This window comes from Triticum aestivum, chromosome 1A (assembly GCF_018294505.1).
Source record: "Triticum aestivum cultivar Chinese Spring chromosome 1A, IWGSC CS RefSeq v2.1, whole genome shotgun sequence".
Lineage (NCBI taxonomy): Eukaryota > Viridiplantae > Streptophyta > Magnoliopsida > Poales > Poaceae > Triticum > Triticum aestivum.
The window spans coordinates 378,510,038-378,528,628 of NC_057794.1; the positions used below are offsets into that span (position 1 = coordinate 378,510,038).

The 18,591-nt window shown below is 45.8% G+C and overlaps 1 protein-coding gene and 1 pseudogene across 1 annotated transcript; one reads left to right on the plus strand and one right to left on the minus strand.

Moving 5' to 3' along the window:
- Positions 1 to 1,743: 1,743 nt before the first annotated feature.
- On the minus strand, positions 1,744 to 7,349 carry LOC123134567 (T-complex protein 1 subunit epsilon-like; annotated as a pseudogene).
- A 3,046-nt stretch (positions 7,350 to 10,395) lies between these two features.
- LOC123051973 (phragmoplastin DRP1E) lies at positions 10,396 to 15,314 on the plus strand. Its single transcript, XM_044474992.1, has 15 exons — positions 10,396 to 10,718; positions 10,834 to 10,897; positions 10,995 to 11,102; positions 11,957 to 12,058; positions 12,372 to 12,422; positions 12,512 to 12,573; positions 12,670 to 12,760; positions 13,263 to 13,327; positions 13,411 to 13,605; positions 13,693 to 13,812; positions 13,890 to 13,960; positions 14,037 to 14,262; positions 14,338 to 14,388; positions 14,476 to 14,871; positions 14,950 to 15,314. Exons 1-15 carry the CDS (start codon positions 10,572 to 10,574, stop codon positions 15,076 to 15,078), a joined length of 1,878 nt encoding a protein of 625 aa, XP_044330927.1. The 5' UTR covers positions 10,396 to 10,571; the 3' UTR covers positions 15,079 to 15,314.
- The last annotated feature ends 3,277 nt before the right edge of the window (positions 15,315 to 18,591 follow it).

Below are 18,591 nucleotides of genomic sequence, written 5' to 3' on the forward strand. Positions count from 1 at the left end.
TGCCCAGATCCGCAAGAGATCGCCGGCCACCGCCCGCTGCCAAGGAGGAGGGCGCACGGAACCGCCGAGCCACAGCCATGAGAGGTCACCAGGGAGGCCTTCCCGCGTCGAGCGCCGCCGTCCAGCCGCAGGGGCCCGGCTGGACAGGGGCCGCCCACCTCCACCGCTGCCGCGCCGCCCCTCCACCTGAGATCCACGGCGAGAAGGGCCACCCGCGACCCGGTCGCCCGCGACCCGCAGCGCCAGACGAGGCGCCGAGGCGCTGCTGCGAAGCAGCCGCCACCCGCCGGCCTGCACCACCACCATGTCGCCCTACGCCACGCCGTCGTCGCTGGCCTACTCCGGAGCGCCGCCGCACCGCTACACCCGGCACGAGCGCGGCATCCCCACCGGCGAGATCCGGCCCGCGCCGCACCCCCCGCGCAAGGAGACGAGATGGTCCCGCCACCGCCGGCGACGACCGGGCTTCGCCCGCTCGTGCCCCTTGGCGGCGGCGAGGGAGGAGAGAGAGAAGGGGGGTGGCGGCGGCGGTGCTAGGGTTGCCCCCCGAACGGCCGCGGGAGCGTCGCGGGAGGGGAATGCTCCCACCGTAGATCCCGTTCACCTCACAGATTGAACCAATTGCATCGACTAATAAACTTCCTTCTTTTCATATTTGAGTTCATGTATTTTCTTTGGATCTTTGGTGAATGACCTTGGTAATTTGGCAAGCTCTCTCACCTGGGACCAGAAACTCGCTCAAAAACCATTTTGATACCAAGTATTTTTCTTAGGGTTTATCTTTAACCCTAAATCCAAATACTGAAAACCCTAAATTATATATCTGGCCACTATAAAGGAAACTTCATTTCTTTTGATCCTAAGATTCTCCAAATATTATCAAAGCCTCTAAGATATATATCGAAGTCCACTTCTAAAAAATATTGCCATGACATTATGAAATGTCTCTCTAAATTCAACATTCCATTTGTAGCCATTATTGGCTCATAAATCCCAATATATCTTTCCATGTGTCCAACAATCATGAAACTTGGTGGACATGCTCTTTGTGCTCACATTGTTATCCACTAAATTTCGTGGCTCGATTTGAGTTAGAAAAATAATATTTCCCCATTTTAAGAAATACTCATTTGATATCCATTGCAAAGGTAATCCTGAGACCATGTCCCTCTCCCTTCATGGTGGTAGCAAGGTCTGCCTCCTTCTGATCAATTTCGACCAATGCACGGCAACCCGAAACCTCTTGGTTTGCTAGGATGCGATTGGGTGCGCGTTGATCCCCCTCTTCACAACGAACAAAGCAAGCTTTTCAGTGCCAATTGTATAGAGCTCACCCAGGGCTTTACTACCCTGGGTTTTCCCTCCCCAACAACCAAACAAGTCCCAAGGGGCCATACCTGCACCTCAGAATTCAAAAAGTCAGCATGTAGCCATGCATGATACTCCCTCCGTTCCCAAATATAAGTCTTTCTATAGATTCCAACAAGTGACTACAGACGGAGCAAAATGATCCGTTCCCAAATATAAGTCTTTCTATAGATTCCAACAAGTGACTACAGACGGAGCAAAATGAGTGAATCTACACTTTAAAATATGTCCACGTACATTCGTATGTTGTAGTCCATTTGAAATGTCTAAAAAGACTTATATTTAGGAATGGAGAGAGTAAAAAAGTTTTCCGTTCTATTATACCAGTTATATTTAATAAACATTTTACAACTATACAACAAATATACTAAATCATACTCCCCTTGAGAATTGTATATAAACACAATAACTCATATGAGAGGTTGTATACATATGAGTAATCATTTTTTAAAGTAATGAAAGGTTGTATACATATTATTACTTGAAACATTTTACTCTTATTATAAAGTAATAATATGTTATATTCAGTTTCAATTCTCATATTATTACTTTAAAACACAATAACTCATATGAATACAACCTTTCATTGAAATATATCACAACCAGTTTGCACAGCAACGCAAGAAGTATTGTCTAGTTAACATAGACATTCAGTTCATTATACCAACTAGCACAATTCTAGATGTATATTCTGCGAATATTGTAGGGAAAAACTTTTCATGGCCTTTTAAATGGAGGGCTTACTGCACGAGTACACCTGAACGGCTAGGCCAAGTGAACCCCACCAACTGACCAACCTGTTATCGTGTATTTTCATATTTCTGCATAGTTCCTCTGTAGCAAAACAGATTAAATGCAATTTGTACACTGACGAATAAATAAACAATAGTAGAGGGCACCCAGACTAAAGCACTAAGCATCGGAAAATACAGAAAAAAGAGAGATTGTTTATTATTCATGTAACAAGATGTGAGAACGCAAGAACCAAGGTCTTCAGCAAGCGTCACAAGCAAAATATAGGCCTACGGTACAAGCAAGTGGCCAATCCAACTGCTTCAGCAATGCTGCATGGTATAATGATGGTTTGTTATCCAGCACGGTTGCCCATGCTTGCAACATTATCAGTACTCAGAACTCTGACGGCGTGATAACGTCATCGATCTTGAGTATCATCTTAACAACCTGCGTTGCCAACAATATCTGTTGTTGCTTGCCAATCAGGGTTTCAAAGACGTTCTGTTCTCTCATATCGTTGGTCCCGACGTCATTGCAGTCGATGCCACAGTAGGGATTGTTCTCCTGCAGAGGTGGTAACCGGTCAGAATCACATGCATGTTACTCAAATGTGAAACGAGACATCCAAATCAGCTTTTAATCACAGCATTAAATATGCTGCATTGACGGCATCAAGCAGTAAAATTGGTAGGATGTGCAAGCACATACTGTAGTGTGTGCCTTGGCCTCGAGTAACACTTCTGTATCACAAGTACAATAACACTAGGATTTGCGCACAGACTCATCCGACTCGAAGTACAAGGACGAGTGACGTTTCATTGAATCATCAAGAACAAATATTGCTACCTATTAGAAGAGCAGACTGGGGAGTAAGGCAACAGAACCATAATACCTGAATTTGCTGAGATTTTACCGCAGTCAACGTATCAATAGGTGGCAAACCACTGTTTTCAGCCAAGGCTAGTGGAATCCCATCCAGCGCATCAGCAAACGACCTAATTGCATACTGCAAGTACAAAGAACATGATGAAACGATATTGCATCTTGTTGCAACTTAGCTGTTGAAACTCAGCAGTTACCTGCTCGGCTCCAGCATATCGATCTGCTGCAGCTTCGACAGCAACAGAGCAAGATATCTCAGCTGAGCCGCCACCATAAACAACAGAATTATTGCGGATCAGATTTCTAGCCACACACAGAGCGTCCTGAATACTTCACTTGGCCTCCTCAATCATCATTTTGTTGCCTGCATGGTAGCTGCTGGCTTTATCATGGAAACTCCAAAAGCAATTTATCTTTTAGCTAGTGCACATATTGAAAATCAATACTAGCGGTGACAATCAATCATTTTCTACTTAGCATAGTTGGTTGGGTTGCTACAGTGAGGTCTTAGAACCCTACAATTCTTCAAGGAAAAGCAACACACAGCTCGATGGTGCATCATACAATCATGATGATATGAACAGTATATGAATATTTTGTACTCATTCTACAAATCCAGCTGGTTATGTATGACAAGGTACTCTCAAACTATGATCTGATAATGTACCCAACACAACGATGGGTCATAGGACCAAGTACTCACAAATTATGACCTAATTAAAAACCAATAGTATCATAAAAATTGTATTCATAATGGGGAAGTGAATGTTACAAAGAAATTTCTCATATATTTCAGTGCACAATTTGCCATTATGCAAGATTAATAACTAAAATTATGCAAGTACACTAGATTTGACAATTGGGTGCGGAACAGTGAAAACTGTCACGTATCTGGATACTGCCAACACTGGTAAAATTGTCTGCACTGTATGCACTGGCAGAGCCACGGCAAGGCTGAATGGGCCGTGGCCCGCCCAGCACAGGAGAAAAAAAATATACCTAGCCAGCCCACAACACAACACATAGCAATAACAGGTATCAGCCCAGCCCCAGCGAAACTGCCTCACACCATACCACAAATAAGGACGCGCAGCAGTCAGCAATGGTGCAGCCGCCCGCTGTCAGCCCACACAGACAGCCGCCGCTCACCGACACACCGCACACTTCAGCCGCCTCCCAGCCAGTTGACCGGTTCACGAGGCCACGACCCACAGGCCACTCAGCTAGCAGTCTGAATCCTTGTAAGCTGGCTCACAGGTGAATGATTTCTATGAATCATCTCCAATTTCCTTCTCCTAAATTCGACTGAGGTTGTCGTCTATTCGTGTGGTAGCATAAATAATTCACTGGAGATATGTTGTTTAAATTCTATGCGAAGGCATTGTTATAGATTTTAAAAGGACAAATGATTGAAACCAATTTGTAGTATGTGACTCAATATCTGATGTCTTCAAAAACTCCTGTAATGACTAACAAAAATAGTCTAATGAAACTGTATTTTGGTATAGCTTTTCTTTTATATATTTGTACTCATTTGATCTTGTAAAAATGGAACAGAAGGTACTGATGAATGCCGATGATTCAAAAGTTGGAAAAACATTTGCCGTTCTTTAGCTTGGCCCACCCAACAATTTGTTTCTAGCTCCGCCACTGACTGTATGCAACACAAAAGTATCTCAACTATATGGACAGATTGATCACTGATTGGTTGAAGGTACAAGCACAGATGACCTAATAAAGGATGTGGAGATATGCACATGCGAACATGAAGGAAGAGATATTATCCATTGGAACATACCGCCACGGATGAAGATAGTTACAGCTCTGGAATTTGCACATCTCTCAATGCAAAGCATTCGATCCTTTGTTGTTCCAAATGACTTCTCTCTAACCAAGCCAGCCTGTTTCAGCAAAGTATGCAGATAAGCAAACCACATGAGATACAAGTAGTATGGTATAGTTTTAAACAAAGCATAATTATATTACGATTACTTTCAAGAATATGTTACTTTTGCATGGTATCTTGATGGCAAACATCCTCATTGCTAGGTGCTGAAGGAACGCATTGATTACACCAGAGAGAAGTGGCAACCCTACTCAACTACCAAGAAACACGTAAAGATTAACATTGTTGAGCATTCAATTTTTAGTTTATTGTCCTGAGGTCAATCAAGTCACCCTCACAAACCGACATGCGGCTAATTAAAGTCGGCGGACATCTTAACAATTACTGGACATTGTATAGAGGCTGAGTCAATTAATTCGGATCGGAGGGAGTATCACTTATCTGTTTTAACTTCTTAAATTGTTCGATATACTTATACTATTAAGAAATAATAGAAAGTATGTAACTACGTATACAGACAAAAACTCCCACAAATTAATAGCTAGTCTCCGCATATGCTCTGTAGTCTCAGCTACTTAAGATTTCACATACTTGGGGTTCTAAAATTAGACACCCAACTATACAGCCTGCACCAATCCATGCATATTTAATATTACTTGGGTACATTATCAGAAAAAATTATTCCTTGTGTACAAAAAGGAGCACAAAACCAGTTGTACCTGCCCAAGCTTATCAGGAGTCAACTCTTGGAATCTTGGAACAATACGTCCCCCTGCAGTCAGTTTTCAAATGTTAGATAGTGTATTTATAAGACATTCGGGTTCACAAGGAGAGGTACTCATATCAACCTGTAGCTATGGCAATCAATTCCAATTCAACACCACCAACCCATCTGACAGCGGGCAGATTTCTTTGCATAAGCAAATGATTGGCTTCATCATCAAAACCCCACTGACAGATAACTAAGGTTGCACCAACATCCTGCAAGTGTTTACAAACAAATCTTTAAGTACTTATATTAAGAAATCAACAATGATACGATGCAAAGTAAAAAAAACTTTGCGCAAAATCATGACTTTGCCCTACTATAAAATACATTGAAATTTTGTAGGCCTTTACCTTGCATTTCTGAACCATTTCATCAAAGTATTTTTGCTCTTGTCCACGCATCGTCTGGAATTTTTCTACAGTGTCAATGTCAACCTTATGCTTTGTATTGGGCTTTGGGGGCTCAAATGGGCAGGTAAGGATGGCAATATTAGCATCCTCGATTCTCTTTGGCATTTGTGGGTGGCTCATATCTTTGTCAACAGCGATTCCGTATATTAGCTCAGTGTCCTCTAGCTTCCCACCAACTTTACCATCTACTTTAATCAAGTCCAAGTTTACATCCTTCCTTTCCAAATCAGCAACAGCAAGGACTGCCCTGACAGCAATCTCAGCAAGCATCCGCTTACAACGGTTAACACTGCAGTTTAAGAATGACGGGTCCAATTAGACAAACGGAGAGAAATATAAACTGAATCTACCCTGCTTCCTAGCAGATCAAAACATTGGTTACATAACTGAGAAGTTAAGAGTGAATATCTTCGACTTACATCTTTGAGGACAGAGTTGTCATGCAGGTCTGCACCAAGGGCTCTATATTTGCAGCAGTGAACTCAAACCTAGTGGAGATATGTTCGAGGTGATCAAAAGCTATCTTGGAAGCCATTTCATATCCTTCGGCAATTCTTATCGGTTGAATACCACGCTCTAGCAGTTTCTCAGCTTGTTCCAGGAGCGACCCTGCCAGGACCACCACCCCGGTAGTACCATCCCCGATTTCATAGTCTTGACTACGGGAAAGCTCCACCATAAGCTTTGCAATCTGGTTGTCAACATCCATTTGCTCCAGGATCGTCGCTCCGTCATTTGCTAAAAAATCATAAGGGAGGTAATTATTCAGAAACCCGAACTTCCCTTATTTTATTATAGGAATAAAATCAAAGTAATTTCCAACGGAACTAACAGCCCTACAGACATCTAGAACTCTGGACAGATACTGCGTAGCACACACCAAAATCCCTAGCCCTCGAAGAAACCGATGCAAGGGCCAGATCGCATGCGAGAACCTTAAGTTTTCCCGCAAAGAAAAAAGAACAGGTGAGGCTAAGATCAGGAAGCAGAGCGGGGAGGGGAGTGAGAGAGTGCGGTGGAACAGTTACTGATGGTGACGTCGCCGTCGGGGGACTGGAGAATCTTGTCCATGCCCTTGGGGCCGAGGGAGGTGCGGAGGCTGCGCGCGACGGCCTTGCCGGCGGCGACGTTGGCCTTGTGCGCGTCGAGCCCCCGCAGGCGGGACTTGCTCTCCTGCTCCCTCAGGATGATGAAGGGCCGTCCGAAATCGTCGAACGCCAGCGCCATGGCCGGCGCCGCCGATGGACGGGACGCGCGCGCGGCGCTTCTAGAAGGGTCGGATCGCACCGGGGGAGGAGGAGGCGGCGCGAGGGCGGCAAGCGGGCGTACCGGCGATCTTTGTCAGGCTTAGGCAAAAAAAAAAACTTCACGAAACATCCAAAAGGATATGGGCTTCATCAATGGATGCGTGGGCCGGGCTGGATAGATGGGCTGGCCTTTTCTATCCCACGAATAAAACCCGAAACCGTTGCTGAAAGGGGGAAAAAACTCATAACCGTGGACGAGATATGCGCGTCGGAGACCCACGTCACCATCCCACGAATCTGTTTGAAGAGCTTTTGAAGCGACCGGTCCACCTGCCCCGTCATCAGCGTGTTTTCTTCCTAAACTACCCTTGTACCTTCGCTGCCAAGCATGATAAGTGTTACACCGACTACACGCTTGCGTGGGAGCTAACGCATGCTTGATTTACTTTATTTTGGAATTTACACATCTTGCTCCGTAGACCATATATGTAGCCTGATTCATTCTCCAAACTGAGCCTCTCTCTTTTTTTCTGCGGGGAACTGAGCCTGGGTACTGTACTATTGTGTCTACACAGACAAAAATCTCATTAAACCACAATAGTGTGACTGAACAATCGACAAAATTGGGGTACAAAAGAAGACCCCGCGTCGATCTCGAGCGAAAACCCTAATCGTCGCCGCAAGCAACACATGTCATTGGGCAAAGCCCACTGGCGGGTCGACGCTGGCGGTTGACAGTTACTGGATTTGTTTCTCACGCGAGCGTTGCTCTGGGCGCGCCCCTCTCGGTGGAGTTGTTCGCCATGGTGATCGACCTTGGTTCGTGGGATTGCCCTTGGAGTGTTGCTCTGGCGAATGTTGAGGAGGCTAGGACGAGAGGCGATGTGGGGGCTTAGCGTAGCCACGTGCGGCAACGCCTAGTAACTGCTCCGCCCGATGGTGAGGTGGTCCTATGCTTCGTGGTGTCTATGGCGTGGCCTAGGCGGTGGTTCCTGGTTATGATGCACTTGGGCTTGGCCCAAATCTGGTTTGTGCTGGCGGTTGGTTGCAGTTTCTCGGGTGGCGGTCTCGGACTTGGTGGTGGCAGCTTCGGCCACGGGGCGGTGCATGTATGGGCGTGGCGGGTCATGGGACCCAGCGGACAAAATTGGAGTTGGCTTGAGGCATGGTTCGGTGGTTAGAGGGTTTGCGGTGGGCGATGTCCCGGTGTAGGGCAGAAGGTGGTCGAGGCATCTCAAGGAGAAATCCTCTTTCCACCTCCTTCAGATCCATCGATGACGGCGCCCACGAGTAGCGTGGTCTTCTTGGAAGCGCCGTTATGGAGATGTTCTCATCACTCTCCCCACATTCTTGGCTTTGAAGAGAAACCTCGTATTCTCTTAATCATGTGATAGATGTGTATTCGCGTCTTTCTCCTCCTTGGGGGCATCATCTTGAAGCCGGCTACGACTAGAAAACCGGTGGTTGGCAGCGGCTTGTCTGTGTGGTTTGTTGAGATTTAGGGCGTCAACGTCTATTCCGGCAACGATGATGGTGTCGATATGAGTTTGGGTCGCCGCTCGAGTCTGGTAGTGGCCTTTTTCTAGCGTGCTTGATGTGTTATTTCGTAGTTTGCTTGGTTGTTGTGGAGTCATTGCTGTAGTGGAATGTGTCCATGTGGTGACGATGACATCCACTCAACATTTGGTGGCTTACCCTCATCACCGTCGTGGCACACAACCGATGTGGTCGTAGCACGCGGACGTTGTGGTCCAAGCTTAGCCACTTGCGGATTACAATATTGTCGGGGGCGCGGTCTGAGCATATCCAACTGATGGCCATAGCGTCGCATGTGGCGATCCCACCATACCCGCCTGTCTATCATAGGATTGTGGGGTGCAGGATCCTAGCATATCCATCTGCTGGGCATAGTGCAGGGTCCCAACATCATCGGGGCATGGTCTCAACATCCCATTTGCGCGTCGTAGCATCACGGAGTGCTGGCCCAGCTTCCCCATCTTCCAGTCGTAGCATATTGTGGTGCCGGTCACAGCTTCCCCCATGACAACTATGGCTCGTAGGCAGAAACGAGAAGAAGAAAAAAAACGCAGGCCAGGTCAGGAGGATGTGGTTGGGATGGGGTCCTGCGCTGGAGGTGGGGTGACCATTGACGACAGAATCTGCGTGGCCGTGGAGGATTCGTGTGTTGGGGAAAGAAGATTGGGTGATGTCGGGAGAAGAATAATGTGACACAAATGGGAATGAGAAGAAGATAGGGGCACAACGGGGGGCATGTGTGTGGAGAGGGAGAGAAAAATGACACGTGTAGGGACAATTGGGAGGAGACTGGCGCCAAATCGAGATCATTTACCAAAAGTATACTACTAGAAAACTTACTTCCTCATGACACATGCAGAGTTTTCCATTCGCAAAAAGGCATTTGCTGTTCATTTCTTTCATGCACTAATAAAACTATTTAGGTTAATTATAAGCTTAAAAAGTAACTATTCAGTTTTAGAAACTACTCAAATTTAAAATTTTGGTGACCAAAGCCGCGACTTGGACTCCTCTTTCTTTTGCGTTTGGCGACTTGGAAAGTTGGAAATATCGTGAGGGGTGAAACTGGCAGTTAAAGGGTATGTCTAGGGCACATTTAGATATGCTCTAATTATTACACATCTAAGTGAGTGAATCAAGCAAAAAGGAAAAAAGAAAAAAGAGAAAGAAAATATTCACACGAATCTCAATGTAAAATCAATGACATATGATTTAGATGTGCAATACTTATGGCACATCTAGATGTACTTTAGGCTAGTCATAGTGGGAGTAACTTAGCAAGTAACATAACGCACTTCGAGAAATTTTTGCTTATGTGACATGTAGTTAATGAGAAGTGGTAATATAATATGTTACTGTAACATAACGTTTTTCAAGACAAGATAAGTCTACAAGCTAATTAATGAAGTCTTCTATGACACTACTACTCCCTCCGTAAACTAATATAAGAGCGTTTAGAATACTAAACTAGTGATCTAAATGCTCTTATATTAGTTTACAGAGGGAGTACTATGTTACTTTACATTATGAAGATAATAATTTAGACTAGTGTCGTATATATATGACACTAGTATAAGTTACTCCCGTTATGACCAGCCTTAGCAAAACCGGCAGTTAAAATACAGGCCGACGAAGCCGATTCTCAATTTCCACGACAGCAACGCCTCTCTGCTTCCTTCGTCCGCAGGGCCTCTCGCGCAGCAGCGAAGCGCCATCTCTCCCCCTCCCCCTTCCCGCGCCTTCTAGAACCTTCCACTCCAACTGCCGGGGCTGCGCAGATGGCGACCATGGAGAACGTGATCGTGCTCGTGAACCGCATCCAGCGCGCCTGCACCGTGCTCGGCGACCACGGCGGGGACGGCGCCGCCGCCTCCCTCCCCGCCCTGTGGGAGGCGCTGCCTTCCGTGGCCGTCGTCGGAGGGCAGGTACTCCCACCTTCGGTCGCCTGTGCTCGCCCCGCCTAGGGTTTTCGTTTCGTGGCTTAATTACCGTGACGCCTGGGTTTGATTTTTCTGCGCCCGGTTGCGTTCGTACGTGCAGAGTTCGGGGAAGTCGTCCGTGCTGGAGAGCATCGTTGGGCGTGACTTCCTCCCTCGAGGCTCTGGTATGGCAGCGAATCCCGCGTCCAGCTCCGACTATTCGAGCTTTTGTGCCGTTTGTTTTGATTGTTTAATTTCGCGGTTGTGCGTTGTGGTTCGAAGGGATCGTGACGAGGAGGCCACTGGTTCTGCAGCTGCACAAGACGGAGGTCGGGGAGCAGGAGTACGCCGAGTTCCTGCATGCACCAAGGCGTCGGTTCACCGATTTCGGTGAGCTCTCTCTGTGCCCGTAATGGATGCCTGATTAGGGGGTTATTCAGGGGTTATGCTTCAAGTAAACACTAGTAGTAATGGATGCCTGATTTTTTAATGCCCGATTTCGGTGAGCTCTCTCTGTGCCCGTAATGGATGCCTGATTAGGGGGTTATTCAGGGGTTATGCTTCAAGTAACTACTAGTAGTAATGGATGCCTGATTTTTTAATGTCTACTGTGATTTGCTGTGCTATTAATAAGTGCAGTGGAATAATATATCTATATGTACCTGCACCTGCACCAGAAGTTGTATTGCTCAATACAAGCTACATATGTGTGATAATATTCAGGCTGTGGGCACTTGATGATGCACTGGCTGTGGAGTGCTATTATATAAAAAAATGTGTGGTTTTATCTATTGCTTATCGATATGGTTGTAATCTTCTACTCCACAAGGATGGGTCAGGTGCAATGGGGAGTTTTTTAGGTAAAGTTCTATGGTCACTCTCTCTAGTCTCCACCCTATGTGGATAGCTCAGACTACATTATGCACTTGACTGTGTTGCTAAGTGTTTAAGACTTTTCCATCAGTGATTCAATGAGTAGGTGTTAATGCTGAGACTGGCAGATTTAAACGATTTTATTTGACCAACCTGCGTCTGGTGCTACCAGTTCAAGTGTTATGTGTTTTTGATCAGGCTGATTTGCATATGGCCACATGTATCCAAAAAACATCACACACATCCATCCTTCAGAAAAAAAATGATGTCCTGAAATGAATTTGGAATAGCTGAAGTATTTTCATTACTGGGAGGCAACTCAAGTTGATCAGATGCTTATTCTGTACATGCTGTTTGTCTGTTTTCTGCAGCTCTTGTGCGCATGGAAATCGAAGATGAAACTGATAGATTGACGGGGAGATCAAAACAAATATCTCCAGTCCCTATTCATCTCAGCATATACTCACCAAACGGTATTATACGTTGGACATAAGTGCATAACTTAGTGCTACATTGATGGAGAATATTGCTGCTGGTATTTACTAAATATAAATTTCCAGTTCCATTTTATATGAATATCACTGTAACTTCTCTGTTTGACAACAGTAGCCATGTATCTCTGATTTCATTCCTTTTTCATGGTGGTGTTTATATAGAGATCTTAGTTTATAAACAATAGCATTCATGCAGCTCTTGCATCTTCTTGGATCTTAATCTTTTTCCGGAGGGGTATTACTTCTACATTTTCTTGATAAGTCATTTATTCTACTCAATTGGCTATTGCAGTTGTCAACTTAACATTGATTGATCTGCCGGGTCTAACTAAGGTTGCTACCGGTATGCCAATGTCTATTTTTTTTCACATTTTCTGATCTAGGCAATGTTCACAAGGAATTTTCATTCACCATGTTGTCATCTCTTTTCAGAGGGGCAGCCTGAAAGCATTGCCCAGGATATCGAAAACATGGTGCGCTTATATGTTGAGAAGGTACTGCTATTGCTTCAATGGGGTGCACTTGACATACATAAGATGTGCATGTTGATATTTACCTATGGAGTGACACATTCCTATCTTCTTTTGTAGCCAAACTGTATTATACTTGCTATATCTCCTGCCAATCAAGATATAGCAACATCAGATGCCATTAAGCTTGCTCGGGATGTTGATCCAAGTGGTATGAACCAAAATTCTGCACTTATTTTGTTGTGATCTACTAATTCTATTATCTGATGGTACAATCCTTCAGTATGATGTTGAATAACTACGTATGTACTTATGCTTTATACGCCTATCAATGTCACAACTCATCATATTTGCTGATGTCATTTGCTTCAAAGATTTTAGCACTATGGATGTTCAACATGAAAAATAACAAAACAACATCTTTTCGGTGGAACCGATACATAACTTAGCAAGTATTTGGTTTTAACTCCAGATTATTGTGGTCGATTAATGATTACTGAGCCATGTGCGATGTACATTTCACTCCAATGGCTTAGACTACTGATTCTCTTGTCTAATATTTTATGACCTGTTCACATTTGATTGATATTCTCCCCCACTGTGACAAAATTATCTGTTTGATGCATCTACCATATTTTCTTGCCTATTAATAAAAGCGTACTTTATAAAAAAAACATATTTCTTGCCTGAGGGTTCATTTTAAATTTTCATAGGTGAAAGGACCTTTGGCGTGTTGACTAAGCTTGATTTGATGGACAAGGGAACAGATGCACTTGATGTATGCTTCTACTTTACTTTTTTCTGTGAATTTTGGGCTTATTAAGGACCTAATAATGCCCAATACTTGTTCTTCTCGCTAAGGTTCTTGAAGGAAGAGCTTACAAGCTACAACACCCATGGGTTGGAATTGTTAACCGCTCACAAGCAGATATCAACAGGAATGTTGACATGATTATTGCTAGGGAAAAAGAACAAGAGTTCTTTCATTCTAGTCCTGAATATGCTCATTTAGCCAGCAGGATGGGTTCAGAATATCTTGCTAAACTTCTTTCACAGGTTCGAAACATCCTTCTAGTGTTTTTATTCTTGTTCTTTGTAAGGTAGCAATGGTCTCATCATGCAATCCTGTTTTTTATCTCTCAGCAACTCGAGGCAGTTATTAGGGCACGCATTCCAAGCATCACATCTTTGATAAACAAAACTATTGATGAGCTTGAATCTGAGATGGATCACCTTGGTAGACCTATTGGATCAGACGCTGGGGTAATCAATGAAACTTTTGAGCTAAATTGCATTGGACTCAAACAGACATATGTAACACCATTCATGTACTTGTGCAGGCTCAGTTATATCTAGTCCTGGAGTTGTGCCGTGCGTTTGACAAAATATTTAAAGAACATCTTGATGGAGGGTAAGTTCCATTTTGATTATTTCATGTCTTTATTTTTCTTGGTTATAATCTGTAACGTGGATATTGAAATATGCAGACGACCTGGTGGTGATCGAATTTACTGGGTCTTTGATAATCAACTCCCTGCTGCTCTGCGGAAGCTTCCATTTGATCGCCACCTCTCCTTGCCAAACGTTAAACGAATTGTGTCACAAGCTGATGGTTATCAGCCTCATTTAATTGCTCCTGAGCAAGGTTACCGTCGACTGATAGAGTCTGGTCTCAGTTATTTTAGAGGGCCAGCTGAAGCTTCTGTAGATGCTGTAAGATTTCTTCTTCCTGTGGTTGCTTGCTTTGCCATGTTTCTTCCACTAAGTCCCCTTTTATCATCACTTTAGGTGCATAATGTCCTGAAAGAGCTGGTAAGGAAATCAATTGGGGAGACTGAGGTTTGTTTTCTTGTACACTTCAACTCCAACTTGCCACTTAAAATTTTTGTAAGTTATGTATTTACTGTAGTGATATTGTTTCACTAGGAACTGAGAAGATTTCCCACTCTTCAAGCGGAGCTTGCTGCTGCATGCAACAAAGCCCTGGAGAGCTTCCGTCAAGAGGGCCGTAAAACTACTGTGCGATTGGTCGATATGGAGTCAGCGTATTTGACGGTCGACTTCTTCCGCAAGCTTCCACAGGAGGTGGACAGGGCTGGAACTGGATACCCTGTGGACAATGCTGGAACTGGACCTTCCACTCCTGTTGATCGGTACTCTGACGCGCACTTCAGGAGGATTGCTTCTAATGTGTCCTCGTACATTGGCATGGTATCGGACACACTGAAGAATACTATTCCCAAGGCTGTTGTTCACTGCCAAGTCCGGGAAGCCAAGCGGTCCTTGCTGAACTATTTCTATATTCAAGTGGGCAGTAAAGATGTAGGTGTCTTCTTTTGTTGTCTAAATATGTTCATTCCTTATCCTTTCAGTTGTCTCAGTGATCAATTTCCTGTGTAGGCTAAGCAGCTCGCGCTACTCCTTGATGAGGATCGTGCTCTTATGGGGCGCAGGCAGCAATGCTTTAAGAGGCTTGAGCTATACAAGTCAGCAAGGGATGAGATTGATGCCGTGTCATGGTCGCGGTGAAGGTAACATACCATGTGCTTGTAATATACTTGCTACCTTAGTTCAACTCATGTTGTTTTGAGAAATGCCGAATTAGCAGTCGGTTAGTCTGGACTATTGTTGTCAAATCTCAGCTGACAGATCAGTTACCTTGCTGTAAATAACTCCTAGTCTTTTTTTCACTGTGTAATTCCGAGCTATTAGTATGAATATAACAGTTTTGTGTGACTACGGATATGAAATTTACAGACTTCTAAGTTTACAGACTTCTAAGTAGAAGTACTAGTTCTGGTACTTCTTAGTAGGATGCATGTGATCTTTGACAATCTGTATGCGGAGTTCTCAGCATAAGTAATGATCTTTCACCATCTTTGTGCATACTGATGCATATGCTCATTTATTCTCAACTCTCAAGCCCTGAACTCCCCTTTCAAAGAAAGAGCGCCTATTTCGTTTCCAGACTGTATACTATGGCATTTAGGCTTACAGGCCATTTTGCCCCTTTTGTGCTTCCTTCAGTTGTGGGACCTTCAGAGTTCAGACCATTCATACCTGCTGTTGGTAACCGTTCTGGCCCGGCCTGATACATTATAATAGTCCTCTTGTCAGGAGATTATTACTGCAACTAGATTTAGTTTTGGGGCGCTTTGTTTCCAGGTTCAGACAAGAGCCGCCCTAAAGAAAATCTTAGACAAGAGCCTTCCCGGTAAATCATACATGCACTTTCGTCTGCGCATTCTTGGCACAACTCAACCTGCATGTAATGTAAGGCCTGCCTACCGATCTGATAATTTGTTAACGGTGGCTTTTTCAATACTCCAGAAGAGGAACCTGAATTAGACGAGTCTGGTCAAGTTACAGGTTATTTTGTTCTTGTAGCAATGGTTCCACAGGATACAAATCGCTCATATTTTTTCTGGTCACCTACTCATCTTTTGTAGACTTGAATTTGACTCTGCAGTACTCTAGTATGTTGAACTGACTTTTGGTTTCTTTGGTGATTCTTCACCTGGTATTTAGTCCACGCTTTCTAAAGCTATGATTTTCTTTCCCGTCGATCTTTCACGAGAACCCTGCATAGAACATATCTTCTATTACAGCAAATTGACAAAGACACTTTTGTGCCAAGAGAAGTATCATTGTTGATGACACATCTCCCCCCCTTTTGGTTTCTGGTACTTTTAGTAGGATTCATATGTTTATTTAGGCCCTGTTTGGAATCTCTCCACTCCGCGGAGTTGGGGAGCTCGGTTTTGGCAGCTCCGTCAAAGTGAGCTGTAGTCTGGTCCGCTCCGGGAGCAGAGTCAGAGAAGTGGAGAGGAACCGAACACTCCCTTATTCTCAACTCTCAAGCCCCTACCCCTTGTTTCAGAGAAAGCGCACCTATTTCTTTTCCAGCCTATAAGCCATGGCATTTAGACTTTCTGCTTCTTTTAGTTTTCAGACCTTCAGAGTTCAGACCATTCGTTACCTGCTATTGCTAACTGTCCTGGCCTTACTAAAAGAGAAAAGGTAACCGTCCTGGCCTGGCCTGATACATATTGTCCAGTGGTGCTCTTGTTAGTTTTGGGGCTCTTTGTTTCCAGGGTAGACAAGAGCCTCCTGGTAAATCATATATGCAGTTATGCACTTTCGTCTACACATTCTTGGCAGAACTCAATCTGCACTATATCTGTAGCTTTTCAATTCTCCAGAGACGAGTCAGGTCAAGTTTACTATCGGTTCTTTTGTTCTGGTAGTATTGGTTCCACAGGATACAAATCGAGCATATCTTTTCTTGCCACCTACTCATCTTCAGTATACTTGACTTTGACTCTGCAGTATATGCTAGTATGTTGAACTGACTTTTGGTTTCTTCGGTGATTCTCCACCTGGTATTTGCTACGGACTGCACGTTTTCTAGAGCTACGATTTTCTTTCCCGTCGATCTTTCACGAGTACCCTGCATAGAACAGATCTTCTCTTCTCTTGCAGCAAATTGACAATGACACAAGACATGAGCCATTGGGGTTGACTCTTTCTCCTCCCCTCTGGCCTCAAGAATTGGCTGCTTTAAAATAGGCAATTGACTGGTCAAATTCTTTACCGACAGAACTTTTTGGTCCATTAAAAAGCAGTAGCTCTCCATGCATGGACTATCTGGTATAGTTGCACAGAACTGTAATCGCTGCCAATTCATAGCAGCATAAATGGCCATGCAATGTGTCGCAGTCGATCATGATAGTAATGTCCGAACGAACGATCTCCAAGACGGTCTCCTCATGGACAATTATTTTGCATACAATTAGGTATAGAAGCAAAAGGAGAGGATCGGCGGTTGTTGGCCATTAGGGCATCTCCAGCCGTTGGCCCCAAGGGGGGCGTCTAAAATCGCCGCCTGGGGGTGAGCTGGCGCAAAAATTGGGCCTGAGGGCGAGTTGGTCCCTAGCCGCCGGCCCCAGGGCCGCCCCCAGGCACGTTTTAAAATAAAAGAAGTTCGGCGAAGTTCGGCTTAAACACGATAAAATTCGGCCAAACACGATAAATTTCGGCCAAACACGATAAATTTCGGCATATTTCGGTGAAGTTCGCGGATTTTCATTACATAGCACATATACATAAACTAATCTAAAGGAAAAACTGGCTGAAGTCGCCGCCGTCGCCGCCATCGTCGTCGTCGGCCTTCTCCTCCTTGACGCGGGCGTCCCTACTGGATCCCTGCCCGGCGTCGCCATGGCGGACTGGTGGCGGTGCATCGTCGTCGTCGTCGTCGCTGTCGCAGATGACGACGACTCCGCCTTCGTCGCGGCCGCGTCGACGTTCCGCGAAGCGAAGCAGGGCGGCGCGCTGGCGCTCATTCGCCTTCTCCAGGCGCTCCTTCTCCATCGCTATGGAGTCCTTGCGCGCCCATTCCAGGGCCACGTCGTCGTCGTCGAGCTCCGTCGTCACCGGCGCGGCCGGCTCCTTCTTCACCGGCGCGAACCCCGGCTCCGTCTTCACCGGCGCTAGCCCCGGCTCCGTCTTTGGCTTGACGAAGCGCGGAGGAGGAGCCGACGAGGAGGCGCGCCGGCCGCCCTCGTTGATGACGATGCCGGCGCTGCGGGTGCGCCAGCCGAGCGGCGTCTCCGCCGCGGGCTCGGCCTTGACGCCGAGCAGGGCCGGAGTGCCGGAGGAGTGCGATGAAGATCGGGAGGAGGAAGAAGAGGAGGACCCGAACCTCCTTGGCGCCCATGGCCCGGCGCGTCGGTGCTGCGCCGGGGCGGCCGCCCTCGCTGGGTACGCGCCGCCCTCGAGGTACGTCAGCACGCCCTCGAGTGTGCGGCCGGGGACGCCCCACCACAGGTGGCGCCCCTCGCTGTTCTGCCGGCCGCCAACCACCGGCGCGCCGTTGATGGACGCCAAGCGCTGCTGCTGGCGGCGCTCGAAATACGCAGCCCAAGCCGCGTGGTTGTCGGCGGCGTACTGGGGGAGGGAGAGTTGGGCGTCGGTAAGGGAGGCGCGCACGACCTCGACTTTCTCGGCGAAGTACGTCGGCTTCGCCACGGCGTCGGGCAA

Bases quoted from the DNA above. Each gene is read 5' to 3' on its own strand.
- LOC123051973 (XM_044474992.1), top strand. From the start codon at position 10,572: ATGGCGACCATGGAGAACGTGATCGTGCTCGTGAACCGCATCCAGCGC. The intron at 11,103-11,956 runs GTGAGCTCTCTC...TGTTTTCTGCAG, and splicing joins GCGTCGGTTCACCGATTTCG to CTCTTGTGCGCATGGAAATC. The intron at 12,059-12,371 runs GTATTATACGTT...TGGCTATTGCAG, and splicing joins CAGCATATACTCACCAAACG to TTGTCAACTTAACATTGATT.